General features: G+C 41.2%; 1 protein-coding gene across 5 annotated transcripts in view; it reads right to left on the bottom strand.

Annotated features, from left to right (window-relative positions):
* Positions 1 to 23,183, bottom strand: part of Kat2b (lysine acetyltransferase 2B) — a 119,317-nt gene that overhangs the window by 19,255 nt on the left and 76,879 nt on the right. For all 5 annotated transcript variants that reach the window (XM_059244162.1, XM_059244165.1, XM_059244163.1 and 2 more), the window contains 5 exons: positions 20,990 to 21,096; positions 17,608 to 17,730; positions 13,701 to 13,837; positions 2,472 to 2,680; positions 967 to 1,093 (listed from right to left, as the gene is read on the bottom strand). In XM_059244162.1, the coding sequence (XP_059100145.1) occupies positions 967 to 1,093; positions 2,472 to 2,680; positions 13,701 to 13,837; positions 17,608 to 17,730; positions 20,990 to 21,096 (703 nt within the window). The remainder of the gene's footprint in view (positions 1 to 966; positions 1,094 to 2,471; positions 2,681 to 13,700; positions 13,838 to 17,607; positions 17,731 to 20,989; positions 21,097 to 23,183) is intronic.

The following is a 23,183-nucleotide window of genomic DNA, read 5'->3' as shown; positions in this document are numbered from 1 at the left end:
TCACCATAACATGAGGAACTGTATTACAGTGTTAGCAAGATTGAGAACCACTGTTGTGAGATATCTTTCTATACACTGTAAATATGCTTTATTACCATTGGTTAATAAAGAAGCTGCTTTGGCCTACAGCAAGGCAGGATACAGCCAGGTGGGGAAATCCAAACAGAGATACAGGGAGAAGAGGGTGGAGCTGGGGAGATGCCAGCAAGCTGCCCAAGAAGCAAGATGCAAAAGTATGGGTAAGCCACTGGCCACGTGGCGAGATATAGATTAATTGAAATGGGTTATTTTAAGATGTAAGAACTAGCTAGTAATAAGCCTGAGCCATAAACCAAACAGTTTATAATTAATATTAAGCCTCTGACTTTTTTTTATTTTATAAGCTGCTACAGGACCAAGTGGAACAGAGAAAAGGCTCCAGCTATATTCCCTTCTTTCTGTCTCTCTTGTTTTTTAGACAGGGTCTCCCTGGCTGTCCTCAACTTAATAGGTTGACCAGGTTGGCCTCAAACTCAGAGATCTGCCTGCCCTTCTTTCCTGAGTGCTGGGATTAAACATGTGAGCCACCACATCCAACTCCTCCTGGAATTTCTTTAATACTTATCTGACTTTATAGACAAGGTGTGAGATAACTAAATTGTGTCTGTCTGTCTGACTATCTGTGTCTGTTACATAAAATGAACAATAAACACAGATTTACTTTCAAACCTCTATCTGCCATCCACTACTCTCGGGATACATGCTAGGGTGTGTGGTACTCCTGTACTCTGCTGGACGATTGAACAAAGCCTCTGTGTATCCCTACTGAGAGGACACAGACCGAGGCTCTATGCCCACATAGACATTCAGCATTGAGAGAACTTGTAGGGAAAGCCTCAACTTTACCTTGAACCATCTCCCATGCACCACAGCTTCAGCAAGACACCTGGCCTCTGCTTTTCTGCTAAGATCCAGGATTTCTCTTACCTTGACTTGTTCATTTGAGGTTACTGCACAGAAAACAATTTCTGTGAATCCCTGGGATGGAAACATCCGGAAACAGATACCACCAATGACACGACCATCTTTAATTAAAGCAAGGGTTTTGTGTTTCCTGAAAGAATAAGGTTAAATCAGAGCTGTATCTTTCTTGGTTATAGAAAACACTTTTGGAGATGTTCCTTGTTGACTAAGAAGGCTTGGAAGGGGGGTGCAGGGAAGTTCTCTCATCTAGATACCAGCTCAGCAGGCAGCCATTTTCCTGTACTCTTTAGGGCAAACCTACTTCAGAGCTCCCACACCAAAACAAATGAAGAATTCCCTAAGAAAAGCCTGACCTGAAAGTATGTTCTTGGAGGGGCTTTGGAACTGACGATGGAAGCTGAAGGAAGAGCTCAAAGCTCCGAGCTCAAAGTTGTGGGCAAGGGTGGCACACATTTCTGAAGAGTTCACACAGCAAGTGTAATATTACAGCAAAGAACAGTAGGAACTGTTCACATGTAGGAACTGTCAAGCCCTGCAGTGTGAAATCTCACCAGACTGTCTCACTCTGACTTGCACACATACATATCACATTTCACATAGGCTGTCTGGTTAACTAGGTTAAAGTACAGCCAAATGGAGAAGTTTAATTCCTTGATGTTGGATTTTTTTTTTTTTAAGATTTCATTTTTATTTTTGGAATGTTGTGGATTGAACCTAGGGCTTTGTTCATGCCAGGTAAGCCTCCTACCAGTGAGCTACATCCTCATCCTTGGATTTTTTTTTTCTTTAAAGCATTGGATTTTCTAGGTTAACCTATCCAAAATCCCAATAATTTTCCCAGTGTTTACAGAGCACATTGCATAAATGGGTTGTGCTATGCTCTGTACTTTGCCTGAAGATCCAACAAAGCTTTGGTACAACCCTACCTGTGAGTATTTAGGATATAGTGGTACCTAATTAATCCAACAAAACCAAGAATGCATTGACTGTGAAGCAATGGCTAAAAAGAGTATGGTACAGAAAAGTCCTCATTAGCTTATTATTTATTTCATTCATTTATTTGTTTGTGTGTGCAAGTGTGTGTGTACATTAGTGTATGCCACTCTCCTATCTATCTGTCTGTCTACTAACTGTGTGTGTGTATGTGTGTGCGTATGCACAAATGCATGCCACTTGTATAGAAATCAGAGAACATTTTATGGAAGTTGGTTCTCTCCTATCATGTGCGTCCCAGAACAGAACTTAGGTCATCAGGCTTGGCAGCAAGAGAATTTACCCACTGAGCCATCCCGCCAATCCTAGCAATTTAAACCATAAAGCTTCAATCTATTAATAAGAACCTTTAAGATTTACTGACAAAATAATCTTAGTGATTTTTGACATGAAAATTGAATCAGTGTGACTATGTATCCATATCAGGAGAGGAGGCAGCTGGATTCCAAGGGCTAAGTGTCACTAAACAGTTCCCCCTTGCATTAAAGAAGGAATTAAGAATGAGTTGAACTTACGGGTCAAAGACGAGCCGTGTGATGTACTCTTTGGGCATCCGGGGGAGCTGGTGAGAAAACACATTCTGTAGGCCCACCAGCCACATCAGGATCTTCTTGTTTGGTTTCTGGTTCAGGGAATTGCCCACCACATGGAATTCAATGACACCCCTGCGCTCTTCCAGCCTTGCCGCCTCATCTCTGGCTGAATGTGCTGACAGAAAATTGGTCTGGGATCCAAGAGACAAGAAAATATTACAAAAGGTTCTTTTTTGAAAATAGTGGACTGGAGCACATGAAAGCTTTCCCTGTTCTAATAAGACTCTGGTATAGATTTCAGGGTCATAATCATATGTGCATCCTCACCCCACAAGTTAAGAAAACAAAACAGAAAAGTGGATTAAGTGGTAGATGACTCAGTGGTTAAAAGAGTTTACTGTAAAATCAGGGAGCCTGGAGTTTGGATTCCAGAGTCCATGTAACAAGCCAGGTGCATCCTTTGTACACTTGTAACCCTAGCTCCAAATAAGGCAGAGACAGATGTGCCTCAAAAGACCTGACAATAACTCAAAATAACCTGAGTTATAGAAAAACATACCCTGGATACCCTCTTCTGGCCTTTATGTATACACAGGCATGGGAAAACACACACACACACACACACACACACACACACACACACAGAATAAAATAACTAGACAAAGTCTTGAGATATATATATATATATATATATATATATATATATATATGTATGTATATATACACAAGTATGACAGGAGGTCCCACAGAGTATTGCATCTGGCTTAAATTCTGGAGTGTTAGCATCTAGACTTTGAACTGCCTTTTGTGTTGTTACATTGTGTTACTGATACTTTGTTTCAAGAGTCTAAATTTTATCTGAGTTCACCCTGAAGGGTTCAACGTGTCTGCAAAACTTAGTTATGAGAGAACTTAAAAAAACCGAGAGATCTTGTGACTGAGAATTGCTTTGGCATTTGATTCCTTCAAAGGACTTCAGATAAGAGGTTTTGGTATTCAGAAATTGACTTGCTAATATGTAAATTGTATAACAATTAAAAAGGCCTTTTTGCAAAGTAATGGTCAGTCAGTTCCCCAGAAGCTGACACCCCTGATATTTGGCTAAACCTAAAATTCATGCTGGAATGAACCTTCTCCTCTACAGAACCACACAAAACAGAACATTGACAGGCAGGGATCTCTAGAGTCACAGAACTTACTGAATGAATCCCCCCCCCCGCTCTCTCCCCCCTCCCCTCTCTCTGCATATATATGGAATTTATTGGAATGATTTACACGCTACAGTCCAACTAATCAAACAAAAACTAGCTTTGAACAGAAAGTCCAAGAACCCAGTAGTTATTCAGTTCCACAAGGCTAAATGCCTCAGCTGGTCATCTGCATATGCTGGAATCCCAAAGGTATTGGCTCCAGTGGACTGGAAGTGCTACTAAAGTGAGGGCAAGCAGGCAAAGGGCTCTCCTTCTTTCATGTCGTTATACAGGATTCCAGCAGAAAGTGTGGCCCAGATTAAAGGTGTGTGCTGTGGGATAATGCTTTTGTACACCGGTTTAATAAAATGCTGATTGGCCAGTAGCCAGGCAGGAAATATAGGCAGGGTAAGCAGATGAGAAGATTCTGGGAAGAGGAAGGGCTGAGTCAGGAGTTACCAGCCAGTCACAGAGGAAGCAAGATGACAAGGCAGAACTTAGAAAAGATGTCATGCCACGTGGCTAAACATAGATAAGAATTATGATTTAAGTGTAAGAACTAGTCAGTAATAAGCCTGAGCTAATGGCCAAGCAGTTATAAATAATATTAAAGCTCTGAGTGATTATTTTATAAGTGGCTGTGGGTCCATGGGGGCCAGGCGGGACCCAAGAAACATTTGTCCTACAAATGGCACCCAGATGTGGTGGCAAGAGTTTCTACATAAAACCTGAGAGAGCTTAAGAAGAGATTATAAATATAGCTAAGAGCACCTTCCTAGTTCATGTCGCTCATAGCAGGCTGGGGTACAGTGATGTGTCCCCTGGCCATGGTGGGTTTGTGGCACGTGGGTTTAAGCTACGGCATGGTAGATTTTCACCAAGGTACACAGAGGTGTCTCCAAACTGCACATCATGGTGCGTGGTGGATACAGCTTTTGCTAGTACAAAAAAGAAAAAAAAGAAAAGAAAAAAAAAAAAAAAAAGAAAGAGAGAAACAAAGAAACAAAAGGTTTCTGGGCTACAAGCTGTTAGATGGCTCCCAGAGCTGGTGGTGAATTATCCCCACCATGTTGGAAAGCTGAAATGAGTGGAGTCAGCAGCCAAGGCTGCTGCTTCTGTCCTAGCCACTCTACAGTTTAAAGCAATAGACTCACAATAAGTCAGATTCAGATGAAATAAAACTTTAAATGGTTTACAGTGTGTGAAAAAATGTACATAGGCTTGGAAGAAAGAAGAAAATGAATATAGACAGTTATATAAAGAAGTAGTTTTAAAAAATAAAGTCTTTAAAGAGACAGTAAAAGCAATATAAAAAATAAGCCACGCAAAGATGGAAATCACACACAGAATCTGGATTATACTGTCTTTGGGATTTTTAACTGCAGAAAGACATTTGATTGTAAAGGCTGATAAGTTAAACCAATATGCATATTTTAAAAGTATCTTGACTTCAAAATTTGTGTCTAAGGATACATTGCTTTGGAAAAGAGGTTCTGCTTTTGTTCCCACAGAAGATGAGAACATGTGGATTGCTTCCAGGCTAATATGATTTGATCAGCCAAGAGCCCCTGAACAATCTCCGATGACACCATGGCCCAGATGGTCCAACATCCACAACAGCTTCAAGGCAACTGGCTCAGACAATGCAGCCCCACAGACTACTCCAATCAGGACTTGACCATAATTCTTAATTTTTTCAGCATCCCCATTAGATTGCCAGTGCCCTCATCCAGCAGGAAGTAGTATGAGAAGCTATGCCCAAATTCCCAAAATATTGTTTATAAATGTTTATTTTTATTTAAAGGGGTTTAATTATAAATGCAATCTCTTTCTAAACAGAAAAGAGGATAATATAGATATGATAGGATAAAAGGATAGATTATTGAATCTACTTTTAAAGAGCAACAACTTGTTTAAAAGTATTTTAAAATGCTATGGATTTTAGTTTATTGATACAAATTTAAAGTTAATTTTGTTACACTGTATATTTCTACTTTTGTTTAAGTTATTATGTTTGTACAACTCATTTAAAATTGTAACATATAATTAAGAAATACAGATTAATAATGAGTCATCCACGATAATCAACCTTATAGTTATGTTAGTTAAGTTTTCTAGGTATACATAGATATATTTCGATTAGGTAGGTAATCTTCAAACACTTCAAAGACCTACAGAATATGGCATTTAAAATGTTTTTACAACTTAGACTTTCTGGACAATGAGACATGTCTGCCCCTGGCAGCACCAATTTACTTCAAAGAGGAAGATGGATACTCCATATGGAGTTTATCTTCTTCTTGGCAAAAATAGCCATTTGGGTAAGAAACTGTTCTTGCATGGACTGCTTGACAAAATGTATTGACTGGACATGCAGGACCCACAGGAAGGTAACCAATGAACTTTGCAAGGCAAGATGGTCCTTCAGGTTCCTGTTTCGCAGAGGAGACTGCCAGATATTCTACAGGACACAGAGAGAAGCAACTGAGAAACTCTAGGCCGAGAGATCGAAGATAAATGCCCCAACATTGCAGAGGAACTTTGGATGACTGTCCAGGCAGGCAGCTGTCTCTGTCACTTCCAGAATTTTGGAAGTTGCTTACAATGCATTTCTTGTTTACTTAGGTAATATTATATCCTTCTGGGGTCTTTTGTAGTTGATGAAGTTGAAGACTAGGTAGTTAAAAAATTTTTTTTGGTTATGATAAAAGATAAATTAGGGGGCTGGAGAGATGGCTCAATGGTTAAGAGCACTGGCTGCTCTTCCAGAGGTCCTGAGTTCAATTCCCAGCAATCACATGGTGGTTCACAACCACCTGTAATGAGATCTGGTGCCCTCTTCTGGCCTGCAGGTATATATGCAGGCAGAACATTGTATACATAATAAATAATAAAGAAAAAAAATAAAATAAAATTTCTTATAGGAAGTTTAAAAAAAGATAAATTAGATATGAAACTTTAGACTCACAAATATAGGATAGAATATTTTCTTTAATTTTTCCAAATACAAATAGACTAGATATTATAACTGTAATTCTTGCTTGGTAACTGTTTTGTTATATATAATTTTACAATGTTAAAGTTAAAACCTTCCTTTTTGATTAGAAAAGGGGAAGTGTTGTGGGATATCTTTCTATATGCTGTGAATATGTGTTGCTCTTATTGGATGATAAATAAAGCTACATTGGCCTATGGCAGGGCAGGATGGAGCCAGGTGGGAAAAGCCAAGAGAGATAGGAGGAAGAGAAAGGAGAGGCAGAGAGACACATTCCCGCTGTCCAGGGAGCAGCATGTAATGGGACGCAGGTAAAGCCACAGAACACGTGGTGATACATAGATTAATAGTTATCGGTTAATTTAATATATAAGAACTAGCTAGCAAGAGGCCTGCCATAGACTATACAGTTTGTAAATGACATAAGCCTCTGTGTGTTTATTTGGGACCAAGCAGCTGCAGGATACAGGTGGGAGAGATTCATCCTGACCACAGGGCCCAGGTAGGACTGGAGAAATCTTCCAACTACAGGCATGTCTTCTTGCCTCAAGATCTGGATCAAAAGCATGTTTTTCTATCTAAACCTCCAGATCAAGAGGTGTGTCTTTCTAGCTCAAAGGCCTGGACTAGAAGTGGATTTACCCACTTCAAACCAAGCAGACAATCCTTACAGGTGTGCCCTCCACTTCAGGGTTGTAGTTCATTCCAGATATAGTTAAGCTGTCAACAAAGAATAGCCATCACAATCCACCCCTTGTCAATTTGACACATAATCATATCTCCTTATGTCATGATTAATTTCCAAATGAAAACAATAAACAGGTCATAATAATGCCTAAACATAATATAAATATCCTTTGTATAACCATAATGCATTTATTAATTTAGAATAGGTGACAATGTTCCTTGGAGAACATCCTTTTAATATTCTATTATTTGATGTGACAACATATGATAAAGAAATTGAAAGAAAATATAAATATCTGTACAAATGCATTCTTAACAAAATAAAACAGAAGTACTCATGTCAATTATAATCTTCATTTCTGTAACTAGTCATGTGACCTTAGCTGGTATTTATAGCTACTTTCCTCTACTACCCATTCATTTCCTCCACCCTCTGCAAACACTTCAGCAGGACTTGGCTCTTTTCCTGGCAGTGACCCATACTTTCATTCCTGATGGATCCTTTGTCATCCTGCTTGAATTAGGCTGTTGTAATTTCCCATTGGCTTTAATAACAGAGCACCATAGCACCAAGAGATGCCCTAAAGAATTTCCCACACACCAAACATAATCTTTCTTAACTTCCATTATGGAGAAGCAATCCAATTTCCCCATTGTAATCTGGCTCTATCACCTTTCCTAACACTGTTATTCCTTTCTTAGCCTGTTGGTTTAAGGGCATTAGAAGCTGAAAAAGATCAGGGGGAAGACTGAGTTTCCAGTTCAATGGAATGTTTGTTGTGGCTCCTGGCAGGAGCACTCCCCACTCTGGAACCAAAACTGGTAGGCCAGCAGAACTTAGGGTCAAGCAAACAGTTCCCTAGTAGGTCACTAGGGGTGACAGTGAATGGAACTATTCCTTTTTCCACATCCTGACTCCTAGACTTGAGGATTCTGGCTATGGAAGAAACCAGATGCTGATTCAGAGCATATACTGCCTTCTGGAAAACCCTGTTCCAGCCCTCCAGGCTGTGCCACCTAATTGGCACTGTAACTGTGTCTTCAAAGGCCATTCCATCTTTCTATCAGGCCAGCTGCTTCAGGATGATGGGGAATAAGGTAAGATCGATCATTGGGCCCACTGTCCCTTCACTGTCTCTGGCTGTGAAGTGAGTTCCTTGGTCAGAAGCAATACTGTGTAAAATGTCATGATGAGATGGTGAATAGGCATTCTGTAAGTCAATGGATAGTAGTTTTGGCAGAAACATTATGTGCAGGAAAGGCAAATCCATAACCAAAATAAGTATCTAATCCAATAAAGACAAAGAGTTATTCTTTCCATGAACATTTCCAGTGGCCCAATGTAATCAACCTACCACCAGGTTGCTGGCTGGTCACCCAGGGAATGGCATTATATCTGGGGCTCGGTTTTGTCTGGTCTCTGCTATTGGCAGATCTGGCACTCAGCAGTAGCTCTTACCAAGTCAGCCTTGGTAAATGGAAGTCCATGTTGTTGAGTACACGCATAACCCCCATCTCTGTCACCATGGCCACTTTGTTCATGGACCCACTGGGCAATGACAGAAATGGCTGGGGTAAAAGGCCGACTATCCACATACTGGGATGGTGAGGCCTACTTGGTCCCAGCATGGTTGGACTATTGAGGACCAGACTGACCTGGGTAGGGGAAACGGCCTGAGCACAGGTGGGGCCAAAGGCAGATCCCAAGTGGCTATGAGTACATAGGGGGAAAAAACACCTGGGAGGCTGTGTCAGTGGACAATTTGTTTATTTGGAGGGGGCAAGGGACATTTATACCTTAGGAAGAATGGCTGATTGGATTCATGTGCTGGTATGTTATTGGTTGGGACAAAAAAAAAAAATTGAAGGTGCTTGATTTGTATACTTAAAGGCAACAGGGTCCAGGGGAAAAAACTTTATAAGGTCATAGGGAGTATAGCCTGGAATGTTTCAGCGGTGAGCAGCAACCAGTCCCTGTAGCCTTGGAAATGCAAGAGCTTGCTATGTGCATCGGAGCATGTCCACACTAGGGGAAGCCTAACTGCTGGGGTCTGCTGCCCTCTGAGCGAGGCAGAGGATCAGCCAAACTCCTACCACTCTCAAGATGAGAAAATCCAGGGCTTTCAGGCATGCCTTGAACCCCTTCTTAGCTTCAGACTCCTTCTTAGCTTCAGGCCAGTCCCACATCCACAGAATAGGTCTTCCTATCTACTTGATTATTGAACTCCTCCTCAACTGAAGTGACCTTTTGATGAGCATTTACACAGGACACAAGTATCTTCACATCCTTCACCTATTTGAAGAGATCTGTCCACATACTTCTTCCCCAGATGGCTTTCTCACCAGTTTTGCAATCATGCTCCTTCCAAGTCCCTGATCGTCCAGCCAAGCCATTGGCTACAGCCCATGAATCAGTGAACAATCACACATCTGGCCATTTCTCCTTTGAAACAAACTGTAATACCATGTGTACTGCCCAAAGTTTTGTCCATTGTAAATATTTCCCTTCAACAGTGTCTTTCAGGGTTGTCCCAGAAAGGGATTGTAATGGTGCAACTGTCCACTTCTGGGTGGTGCCTGCTATTTTTGCAGAACCATCAGTAAACCAGGCCCTAGTCCTCTCTTTCTTAGTCAACTGTCTATAAGGAACACCCCATGAGGTTATAGATGCAAATTTGGCAGCAGACAGCATTGCAACAGGAGTAGAAATCATATGCATTTGGGCAACTTCTTCATGTAGCTTGCTTATGCCTTCAGAACCTTCTCGTGCCCAATCTCATATATACCACTTCCATTTGATAATGAATTGCAGCTGTGCATGTCCTACTTTATGACTTGGTTATACTTGTTTGGATAACACAGCTCAGGTTGCATAGTACTTGGTGGCACACTGTCAAATGTTCAGTTTCCACCAAAGCCCAGTAGCAGACCAAGAGCTGTCTTTCAAAGGGAGACTAGTTCCTACTGTAGAAGATTAGGTTTTACACAGACTATCCCTTTGTTGTTTTTCACCATATTCTGAAGTTGGTTGATTTTTATCTCAGAGTTCATTCCTATCCTTTATCAGCTTATACAGAGATGCTAAAAGCAACCAACCAGCAGCATCATTTTCATTATTTTCCCCCAAACTGTCAAAAGTTTCACATACAGGGTCATCAAATCTATTGCCATTCACAATTGGTGAATCAAGATAATCAAATGCATTTATCTCTTTAAGTTTGTAATACAGTTCACACCATGAGCTTTCAGTACTCTCTGAGCTCCCAGGAAAGGGAGTGATTGGAGAGGCTTCAGTAACCGAAGGTGCTGCAGAATTGAAAAGCCTATCTCAGATACTTAAAAGATTTGTATACTTCTTCCTCTAGAACCAGTTCTCATACCAAAATCTGTTATGTGTCAGGTTTTCTAGAGTCACAGAACTTATGGATGAGTCACTCACTCTCTCCCCCCCCCCCGCTCTCTGCATATATATATGGGAATTTATTGGAATGACTTAGAATCTAACAATAGCTAGCTGTGAACAGAAAGTCCAAGAATCTAGTAGTTGCTCAGTCCCACAAGGTTGGATGTCTCAGCTGGTCTTCTTTATATGCTAGAATTCCAAAAAAGTAGGCTCCAATGTCAGTGAGGAAATGGATGTGTTAACAAGGTAAAGGCAAGCAGGCAAAGAACAAAACTTTCCTTTTTCCATGTCTTTATATAGGCTTCCAACAGAAGGTGTGGCCCAGATTAAAGGTATGCCTATCTATCTCAATATTCGGATCAAAGGCATGTTGTCTTCCTGCCTAAAGATCCAGAGCAGAGGGGTGTCTTCCTACCTGAAAAGTCTGAACTAGAGGTAGATTTATGCACTTCAAACCAAGTAGAAAATCTTTCACAGGTGTGCTCTCCATTCTGGGTTGTAGTTCATTCCAGATATAGTCAAGTTGACAACCAAGAATAGCCATCACATGAACCAAGACCCATCTGATGGAAGGAAAGAAACAATTCCTTCCTATGGCCCCTAACCTCCACACACATACCACGGCACAAGTGTTCCTACAGGTGCACAGACACACAAACACATTAAAAAGAGAACCGGTAAGATGGCTTATCACTGTATTAGCCTGATGACCTCAGTCTGATGCCCAGAATCCACAACTGAAGGAAAGAACTGACTCCTGAAAGTTGTCCTCTGACCTCCACGCCTGTGGAGTGACTCCTTCACATAACATAATAATAACAGAGTAGCAATAATAATGAAAAATTAAAGCCCATTAAGATAACATGTCCCCTTTTTCTTCTTCCTTCTTCTTCTCCACACACGTGCTTCCCGCAGGCCTGTTCACTCTCTGTCCTTTTATCTTTAATAAAACTCTTATTAGCAGGGGGGAAAAAAAAAAGATAACATGTCCCAAATCTTGAAATACACTATAAAGCAGCAGTCATATTTATAGTCTTAGCACTTCTTTTTGGAAGACAATTTTCTTTATTGATCCTGACTTAACTCATAGCAGGCTGCACGGCCTAGTGCCAGCACCTCATGCTTTAATCCACTCCATGTTGGGCAAGGAAATTTTTGATGGTTCTGCTGGGAAGAAAAGTCCTAACTGTAGCACTAGCTTTGAGGGCTCCAGCTGGTTGTCCAGGTGACCAGCTATCACTGTGGTACAAGCTACCAAGATATTTAACAACCAGCTTGCAAAGACATCTGAAATGTAGCAGCTTTCTTGGGCATGCCAGTACACTACTAACTGTAGCAACAGATTGTGAGATGGGTGACTGCCTCCCCACTTTACATCTGAGCAGACCAAGCTCTGCTCATGTGAAAAGTTACAAAAACCTTAAAGCGCATACACAAAGGGAACTCAGCTTTAGGTCCCCACAGACTGGATGCTCCAGAAGAAAAGAAGTATTTTAAGAGACGTTTCTGTTGCAACACTCAGTTCTCTGAATTATCCTTGGCATTGATAAAAAACCTCAGAAACAGAGCAGTGTAAAGCCACACTGAAAAGACAGAAGTTGTTTATAAACTACTACTCAGGCCATGTCTTCATTTCCTGGAAATGTCTTGAACCTCCCTGTTCCTGAATGTCTTGCAGTAAGATGCCAGCAGTACTTTCAACAAAAATGTTTTACCTTGGTTGACCTAAACTATTACACAGATCCAAACAGATACATTATGCAGAGCTAGCCAACAAGCCTCCACAACAAAGGCAGCACTGCAAGAGAAGAGGAAGGGCCTGGAAAGCTGTTTGGGGTTAAAGCAGACTAAAGAGACTGGGATATGGCTCAGAGGTAAGGTGCTTGCCCAGCATGCAGGAAACCCTGGATTTGATCCCCAACACCACATGAACCTAGCATGGTGGTTCAAAGTCATTCATCCTGGATATATAGTGACTCCAAGATCAGTCTACTGCATGACACCTGTCCAAAACAAAAAAAAAAAAGACACTAAAGAGATGAAAAAATGAAAACTAAATTCCATGCTCAGGTCCTAAATGAGCCTCCAAGAACAACAACAACAATAATAAAAATAAATGTCATGAATGGCATAAATTGGTAAGATGGCCATTAGATATAGATTGCATATTAGGCCACAGGTCAGCAAACTTTTCTGTGAAAAGTCAAGTGATAAACATTTTGCAAGACATACATTCTAAGCCTCAATTGTCAAATTTTTCTGCTGTGTGCAATGGTGTACAGATAACACAGTCCATGAGAACTGTTACAAGCCTAGCCTGCTGGGACACACCTTTACTCCTAGCTAGTTGGGAGGCCAAGGGAGAAAAATTACTTCAGCCCATAAGCTGAATACCAGATCCGACTGGTACACTACAGTCTGCCAATCCTAAACTAGAGAACCTTGTAACAAAGCTAAATTTACTGAGTGCTAACTCATATGATTATACAAGAGAATTGCTTTCGTATGAGACAGAGGAGATGCATTAGGTGTGAGGTATTTATTATATCTGTTTGGAATGCTGAAATGATTCTAAAAGGTCCACGAGAGGAAAAAGGAGGTAAACAAAGAGAAATGGCATGTGATCACCACTGAATCTCTAGGTGAAGTCCATGGATTTCTATCACAGACTTTTTGCATTACTGATGGAGGTTTGAAACTCTTCAAGATGGAAAGGTTTCCAATTACTTGAAACTGTAGTTTGTGGCCCTGTAATTGATATTCATCAAGGGGGGGGAACCATATCTTGGTTAGCCATTCCTGTCCTCCCCACAGTAACCTCCAGTTACAGGTAACTAGCAGTGCATTCTCAGCACCCCACCCTCATCTCTGACAGCTGGTGTGGTAGGGAGACCAGCAGGGCTCTCCCAACTGCCTGCTTGGTTCACCCTGCTGACCTCTGGTCCAAGCATCACTGCAGGATCTGTGATGGTAGACATAACCTCATTGATCAATTCCACAGGAATATCCCCCATCACTCGGGATCTCTTGGCTTCCTCTGGAGCATGAGAGTGGTTCATTTTCCTCTTTTCTCCTGTGATGTTCCAAACAAAAGACAAAAAAACAGATGGTTTGACATGGAAAATATTACTGATAAATCTAACTTATTTTGGGAAGGGGATATGGGGGTGAGACAGGCTCTTGCTATGTATCCCTGGCTGGTTTAATACTCACTATATATAGCTCAAGTGGGCTTCAAACTTGTGGCAATCCTGCTTCTACCTCCTGAATGCTGGGATAATTAGGTGTATGCCATCACACGAGTCTCTCATCTAATTTTCTAATAGCACTGATGGCTGTCTGTAGCTTTCCAGGTGGAAGGGAAAGGAGATCACCACCTTTGCTAATTCCAGATCTATTTTAAAGATTGCCTATTTTCTAAGATGTTTCCAACTTGGCATTCGAGTTATTAAAGCATTTTTTTTTCAATTTTTTCAATTTATTTTTATTTCATGTGCAGTAGTGTTTTGCCTGCATGTATATCTGTGTGAGGGTTGGAACTGGAGTTACAGACAGTTGTGAGCTGCCATGTGGATGCTAAGAATTGAAACTGGGTCCTCTGGAAGAGTAGCCAGTGCTCTTAACCACTAAGTCATCTCCTCAACCCCCATGTTTCTTTTTGTAAAGATATTTTTATATGTATGAGTGTTTGCCTGCATGTATGCATATATGCGTGTGTGTCTGTGTGTGTGTGTGTGTGTGTGTGTGTGTGTGTGTGTGTGTGTTGCCCACAGAGCATAGGCATCAGATCCCCTGGAACTGGAGTTACAGGCAATTGTGAGCTGTCTGATATAGATACTAGGAACCAAACATGAGTCCTCTGCAAGAGCAGCTAGTGCTCTTAAATGCTGAGCCATTTCTCCAACCCCAAGCACATGGTTCTTCATCTGCAGATATAGAGCTTGGTTTCATTATTCCTGGAGGATTAGGAGCTCAAAGTCATCCTTGGCTACACAGTGAGTTCAAAACTGTAATATATTCCTGTGATCATAAATGTCAAAGATGGTTAAAGACTGTTTTAATGGCCCCAAATTAGAATTTTTGTTGCTATTGTTTTGGGTTTCTTTTTGTTTTAAAATTTGCATGTCTTCATAGAAAGAATCTCTGTTTTCCAATGGTGTAGTAGAATAATCCCTGAGCACCCAGCAGACCAGAGCTAGAAGACAAATTTTTAGAATACCTAGATTCTCTTTCTGTTTTTGTCTGCTTGGTCAAAGAATTACTTGAGTTTTTTTCTCAAACCTTCAGTGCTGGTTGATCTGATTATTTCTCCTTATAATCCCACTTATCACCATTTACACACCACACAATAGATGTATATATCCATGCATGTACATTATATTTAGGTATAATATATTTATATTTATATAATATATTTATATTCATATATTTTTAAAATACAAGTAAATTGTTTTATTTTTTAATAAACAAAACAGGGCTGGAGAGATGGCTAAGGTAAAAGAACTTGCCTTGCAAATGTACAGATCAAAATTCAGATCACCAGAACCACAAAAGTTAGGCAGACATGGTGACCCACTTGTAATTGCAAGAAGGAGCCCAGTGTCTCTACAGCAAGCTGGCTAGCTAGACTAACCTTCACCTATGGGTTCTGGGTGCAGCTGAGAGACCCTGCCTCAAGAATAAAGTGGAGAGTGATTAAAGGAGAATCTTTTTGTTTTGTTTGTTTGTTTTTGAGACAGAGTTTCTCTGTGTAGCCCTGGCTATCCTGGAACTCCCTCTCTACAATAGGCTGACCTTAAACTCAGAGATTCACCTGCCTCTGCCTCCCAAATGCTGAGATTAAAAGAGTTCACTGCCACCACTACCACCTGGTGAGGAAGATTCTTAACATCAACCTTGAAGATCCACACACTTGTGTACCACACACACTCACATGTATACCATACACATATGCACAAGGGAAATAATAAAAAGTTAAACAAATAACTTTAAAATGGTGAATTTTCTTTTCTCATTACAAAATGGTCCACTTTAAGATTCACAAGTTGTAAATTTTTGGAAGGATTGGATTATTTTACTTTAAAAATGATACTTCACAAGGTAAGGAAGGCCACTGGCTGGGAAAAATATGCAAAGGCATAGAGAACTTTCTCCAAAGTTCCTCCTGAGAAAGTGGAACATAGAAGCTTTTTCTTTTTCATTCTTTTTTTAAGGTATGTAAACATGTCTCATGTGACCCTGTCTGGAGGTTGACTTACTATGTAACCTAAATTAATCCTGAAATCCTAATCCTCCTGCCTCAGCCTCCCAAATGCTAGGATTATAGCATTTACTACCATACCCAGCTTGTCATGACCTTTTCTCCTTTCTATTCTCGTGCTTGGTTTTTCTGGCTTTTTTTTTTTTTTTGATCTTTTATTTATATCCTGCACTTAATTTTTATAACTGGTGTGTGTGTATATGTGTGTGTGTGTGTGTGTGTGTTGTTGTTGTTGTTGTTGTTGTTGAGGATAGAACCCAGGGCTTTGTATGTGCCAGGCAGGCACTCTACCATTGAGCTGCATCACCAGTCCAATAACTAAATGAACAGTAAGAACAGCAACTTGACATCAGGCATAGTAGTGCACTCCCATAATCTCAACTCTGCAAAGGCAGGCAGATCTCTGTGAGTTTGAGGCTAGCCTGGTCTATATAGCAAGTTCTAGGACAGCAGGGATACACAAAACTACCTGTTCAAAAAAAAAGAAGATGGAGGAGAAGGAGTAATTTTCAATGTCCAAATGCAATTTGCTCCTTAAATATGAAGCCCAGTGTGCACATTTCCACACCATACTCTCACTAACTTTAAAAAGCAGAGTACTATAAAGCATGTAGTCTATAGAAAAGGCTCCATAACGCTATGTACAATACACTACATGGTTCCAATTGTACCAACTCTATGAAAGTTGGTTTTGGAGATGAGTGAGAATTATCTTTAAATATTTGACCAACAAGTAACCATATTCCATGATTTGCACATGAACTTTGAAGGAATTTCCAATAGCATTTCTTCATTTCTCCCCCATTGTGATTCCACGTTCATCCATCTGATTTGTTGTTGATGCCAGAATGAGGCAGATTCTCCACCTCAAGACACTATTTCCTTTGTTTTCAGAAAGAAAACAGATTTTCTTAGTGCACTGTAAGGGCTGTGGGCTAGGCAGCAACAAGGGGTGCCGCCTATAGATAACACAGTGTATCTCAGACTGACCTGTGGTGAAGCCACTGTCACAAAAACATATTTTGTGCAGTACAATGACCCCAGAGAAGGAAGATACACACATGGAAGAAAGCTGTTTCCCCTTAAGTGCTTTAGCCAAGCCACACCAAGACTGAAGATCACAAAGTTGTGGGTAAGTCCAAACAAAACTGAGTGAGACTACCTGAAAGCTAATGACTACCAAAGGACATACCACACGGGTGCTGTAATAACAAGTTTTTTGTTTGTTTGTTTGTTTGTTTGTTCTTAGTTTTTTGAAACAGGATCTCTCTGTGCAGCCCTGCTGTCCTGGGAATCATTCTGTAGACCAGGTTGACCTCAAACTCAGAGAGATCCACCTGCCTCTGCCTTCATCCTGAGTGCTGAGATTAAAGGTGTGCACCATCATCACCCATTGCAAGTTTTTTACAGTCATAGTTCTGTACTGTGGGCTTGTTTATTACACAGCAATATGCCCCCAAAGCCTAGCCATTAAAGTCATGGGGAAACATAACTGTTAGTGAGTCTGAATCCAGCTCTGGGTTTCTTCTGATGACTGAGTTCCCAGTGTGAGCTGCAGCACTCTTACTCACTTGAGAGCTTACCTGGGTTTGCTTCAAGCCCAGAAGGGCCTCTGCAGCCAGGACTTGTTCTCCCTCCATTGATCTGCTCATGGGAAGAGGAGTTTGAACTGAGTGATGCTGGTCCAGTAACAGGATGACTGATCACTGTCCCAAGAGAAAGAAAAGAGGGTGTTAGGTGACTCCTTTCTTAGACAACAAGAAGCCAAGTACATGTGAGACCATGAGGCCATCCTATGACTGTCCAGCACCATAAAAGCCATGCTAAAGTAAAACCACAGAGCTTCAAGAAACTAGAGAGTCATGGATTATAACTAACTGAACAGAATTATAATGTATCCAAGCCCACATTGATAAAATAGTGAGTAAACACGAAGGTAAAGCTCTTTTCATACACACAGATGCCAAGAAGTAAATAAGGATGGATGTTTGCTCCTTTAAAAAAAATTTAATCGCGGCCAGGCGGTGGTGGCGCACACCTTTAATCCCAGCACTCGGGAGGCAGAGGCAGGCGGATCTCTGTGAGTTCAAGGCCAGCCTGGGCTACCAAGTGAGTCCCAGGAAAGGCGCAAAGCTACACAGAGAAACCCTGTCTCGAAAAAACCAAAAAAAAAAAAATTTAATCAATCATTCAATAAACAAAGCACCAATTGGCAGCCACTGTGATAAAACTAGTTAAAAGAAGATTGAGTGTGGAGGCTAAACTTTGTGAGTATAATTGACAGTGGTAGGGTATTGACAGAGCCTAAAGTTGTTCCCTGAAGTGAAGAAAGCCAGGGGACTCCATATTAATAAGTAATCCAGCCCCATACCAATAGTAGTGGACAAGCCTTATCTCCAACCTCCAGAGGTGACTGAAATTCTCAGTATGCTATTTTACTGAGATAAGAGGCAAAAGTTATAGGTAGCCTATTCACTAGATAAGATTTCATCCATATACACTTACTGGCTTTAACAACAACACCATTCCCATGGAAGAAAAAGTCCTTTCCTCTGAGAGGAGTTCATAAGCAGAAATATTTGTAATTGTGAATTGATTTCTGAGAAAATACATAATACAGCAGGTATGGTAGTTTGAATGAGAGATGTTCCCCATGGGTTCTTTTATCTTTCATCCAAGGCTGGTGGTGCTGTTTGGGGAGGTTATTTACTACTTAGATGCAACTTTGCTGAAGAAAGTACTTCACTGAAGGCAGTCTTTGAAGGTTTCCAGCCTCACCCCACTCCCTTCTTGCCTTCTCTGCTTACCATGAAACGTGACTGGACAGCTTCCTGCTCCTACCACCACCTTCCCAGCAATTATGGACTCTTGCCCTCTGGAACTGTAAGCCAAAATACACTCTTCCCTCTATAAGTTGGTTCTGGCCATGGTGTTACATCATAGCAACAGAAAAATGGATACAGCAGGGATACCGGGAGGCGTGTGTGTGTGTGTGTGTGTGTGTGTGTGTGTGTGTGTGTTGAGGCAGAGGGCACACACACATGCAAAGTGAATGAGAGGGGAGCAAATCTTATTTATTCTAAGTGTGTCAAATCCTAAGGCTGGAATGCCTTGTTTTAAGCTTGTAACTGCTCTGCATCTGAGTTTTATTTCCAAAAAAAAAAAGTGTTGGTGGTTCCCACTATACATCGTAATATGTTGCTTTGCTGGGTGTGCCACTCAGTTGTAGCTGAGGAAGTGAGAGATGGTAGGTAGTGAACATTCCCAGTAACATTGTAGCACAGGTACCCAAAAAGGTCATTTACTGAGTCTTCTCGGGCAGTAGTGGTTCACGCTGCAGATGTTCCCAGCAGCCAAGTCAGGAGGTAGAATAAGCAAGCCAGGTGACAATAAGCCACCAACCCCTGATAATTCTAACTGTAAGCAACTGAATCACAATAAAAAATGGGGTACAGCAGCACCTGCAATCCCTGCTACTCAACAGAAAGTTGCTTCAGCCCAAGAGTTAGTCTGGGCAACATGGAAAGATTCTGCCCTCCTCTACACCACTAAAAGAAGGCTCAGGAGGTGCTAAAGAACAAAGCTGGCACACAGGCTTCTAGCATACAGGCTTCTGGTTCTCAAAGTATAAAGAAGCAATGTGAACAGAAGCAGCTCTGGGGATCCAGAAGACACTGGGAGTAGCTGGCAGAACTTCAGACTCATTATTATGATAGCCATTTATCACTGTGGCATGGGTGTGCAGACATGGTGGCAATGTAGGTGATTACACTCTGTTTTCCCAGCAAAGAACACATTGTAAACACACCAGAACAGGAGATGACAGATCACTTCTGACTGGCTTCACATAACACCAGAGTGCATGATCTAGCTTAAGGGTACAACATTAAACACAGAGGCAACCTCTGCCTTGTCTGTCTGGTGCTATGGCAGGTAACCTTATCAGAAGTTAAACAGAAGGGGAGGAGTTTAATCAGGCAAAGGCCAGAAAGGTTTTCACACACAGAGAGATATTTTCCAGAGATCTTTCACCAAGGAACTAAACAGCAATGGTTACCCAACTGTATATGTGTGTCAAAACTCCTAGTATATTATAAAGATAGACTTGGAACTGGCAAAGAGAGTAGCAAGAACAATCTGGTCCCATTAAAAAGTGCTTTACATACTGAAACCAGGATCACCTTCTTTCATCCACCATCCCACCATTTTTCATAAAATAGGTATCACAGTTGAAAAAGCTTGATTCCTGGGCATAGCTTGCAAATGACTGCTATTGTGGTTTCAATGTGAAATATCCCCAATAGTCTCATGAAGTTGAACAACTGGTCCTCAGCTGGGAGAGCTGTTTTGGGAGGTCATAGAATCATTATGAAGTGGACATTTGATGGAAGAAGTACACTCACTGAGGGAAGACTTGGAGATCTGACCCCTGTTTTCTCTCTCTTGACTTTCTGTGTGATGATGGAATGTGATTAGCCAGCTTCCTGTGTCTGCCACTATGCCTTGCCCTACCTGTTGCATGGCTTCTCAGTCATGATAGACTGTTCCCAAATAAACCCTTTATCCCCTAATTCTTTTTGTCAGAGTATTTTATTACAGCAACAGAAAAAAAAATTAATACAATTGCTAATAGAAGCATCTTCGAAAAGCCAGCATTTCATGACAGAGCTCAACTTCCTGGAATTTGATCCTCTACTAATTGGACTATGCAAACAAAGATTTCCTGTCCTTAACGTGGCTTTAACTTTTTGGTTTGTGCTTGCACTGCTCAACAACACAGACACAGTTCCATAATGTGAGTTAGTACCTACTTGCTCATCATTACTAGTGATGCAGATACAAGACTTATTGGCTCTGGTTATCCATTTCCTTATGAGAAACTCTAATAAATGCAAAGTGAACTACAACTAACACTCTGGCTTGATCTTCCTGGTTGCTCTCTGATTTACATAAAAGGAAGTATACCTGTTTGGATTCCTAGTGGGCTGGTTCTGGAAGAGGCTGAGAGAAAATCCTGATCCCAGATAGGAGAATTTTGACTATATACTTCTTCTTCCAACATAGACAGAAACCTAGACACAAAAATAAAAACAAGAGTGAACTTCTAAAAATTATAAGTACTCCCCAAGGCTCAGAGATCATCTTAGAAGAGGGAACAAAAAGACTGTAAGAGCCAGATGCCAGGAAGGACTGAGGCAATGCATTATACTCTGGACATGAAAATACCACTGCACTCAGTAACACACAGCTCAGAGACCATCTTAGAAGAGGGAACAAAAAGACTGTACTGTAAGAGCCAGATGCCAGGAAGGACTGAGGCAATGCATTGTCCTCTGGACATGAAAATACCACTGCACTCAGTAACACACAGCATTCATGGCTGGCTACACAAGACCTGCACAAGATCAAGCCAGTCCATATTACAGGTTGGAGAGAGGGCAAGGCTCACAAGCCCCCACCCTAGCTGAGGAGTTATTGTCAGGTGATGGCTTATGGGGAAGGGAAGTCAACCATGCTCCAGTGGATGGTCCCACAATGCAAAGTATAGGGGCAGCACAAATTGGACTTGATGGGTCATTTAAAAATAATAAAAATAAATAAGAACACAAAGGGTATTAGAGAGGTGGGGTGGATCTGGGAGGAGTTAGTAGGGATGGATATGATTAAAGTACATGAAATTCTCAAAGAATTAATAACAATATTTTTAATTAAAAATAGGGGCATAAAAAAAATGGCTGAGTGATCAAAAGCATTGGCAATTCTTCCAGAAGACACAGGTTTAATTCCCAGCATCCACATGGTGGCTCACAAACATCTGTAACTTCAGTTCCAGTGGATCTGATGCCCTCTTCCGGCCTCTGTGGGCACCATGCATGTACTCAGTGCATAGATATACATTCAGGCAAAACACCCACACAAATAAAATAAAAACTTTTTAAATAAATAAAAAATAAACCTTAAATTTATTACCAGAAGAAAAAAGCCTCAGTCACTCATAGCAACCACCCTAGGACAGGGTTTTTACTTCAGCTATAAAACATATTAGAGTTATGACTCAAATGATGATTTCAGATGGGCATTCCTGTATATCCTAGCTTGGTGGGACACTGGCTACAGAGTACTAATAAACTCTAACCAGATGTGTGCTTGATGGGGCTCCCAGCGGATGCCAGCTCTCCATGTAGCTGCCATTGGCCTCACCACCACCAATGTTGTAATGTACTGATTAGGCACCTGCACCATTTCTGCAGCTTCTGGAACTTCATACTAAATCACCTCAGTACCTCTGTGAACTACATATCTCCTTGCCACGCATCTGTACACAATTCTTACTACTTGACAGTATTGTGAGGGGTTGACACATTTAGTTGAACTTCGTAAACCTACTATAAAAGAATCCTCTGCACCCATGGAAACATGTAAGGTTCACCCATGACTACTAAATGGCAGAGTGTGAATTGAGACCAATTGTGAGTTACTGTACTCACTCCCCAACCCACTATAAATCAACTACATCTCAAGTTTTGGAGGCCAAAAGCAATAGATACCCCAAAGTCACCACAGATTACGTTTTTCCCCACTTCCGATTCAGGGAGAAGAAACAGAAATAAAGAAAAGAAGAGAGAGAGAAAAGATGGAGTGAGAAATTAATAAATAGAGGTGGAGAAAGAGGAAAAGGAGGAGGAAGGATTCTTGTAACAACAGAGACAAAAAAGGTGCAAGTTGAAACCAGTACAAGAAACCAGGCCTAATGACACCAGTCTATAATCTCAGCTACTCAGGAGGCAGAGGCAGAAAGATCACTGTTTCAAGACCAGTCTGGGTAATTCAGCAAGGGACTCTATTTAAAAACCACACACACACACATACACACACACACATACACACACACGAAAAAAAGGAGGGAAAGCGGGGGGGGGGGGGGGGGGGGGAAGGCTAGGGATATGGCTAGCATGTATGAAGAAGCCCTAAATTCAGTCCCAGTACCACAAACAGGAGTAACAGCTGGGTCACACCTTTCATCACAGCACTCATGAGGCAGAGGCAGACAGATCTCTGTGAGTTCAAGGCAGCCTGGTCTACATAGCAAGTTCCAGACCAGCAAGAAATCAGGGCTACATAATGAGACTCTGTTTCAAGAAATAAATAATATGGGAGA

This window comes from Peromyscus eremicus, chromosome 16_21 (genome assembly GCF_949786415.1).
Source record: "Peromyscus eremicus chromosome 16_21, PerEre_H2_v1, whole genome shotgun sequence".
In the NCBI taxonomy this organism is placed as follows: domain Eukaryota; kingdom Metazoa; phylum Chordata; class Mammalia; order Rodentia; family Cricetidae; genus Peromyscus; species Peromyscus eremicus.
This window is presented reverse-complemented; position numbering and strand designations above follow the sequence as displayed.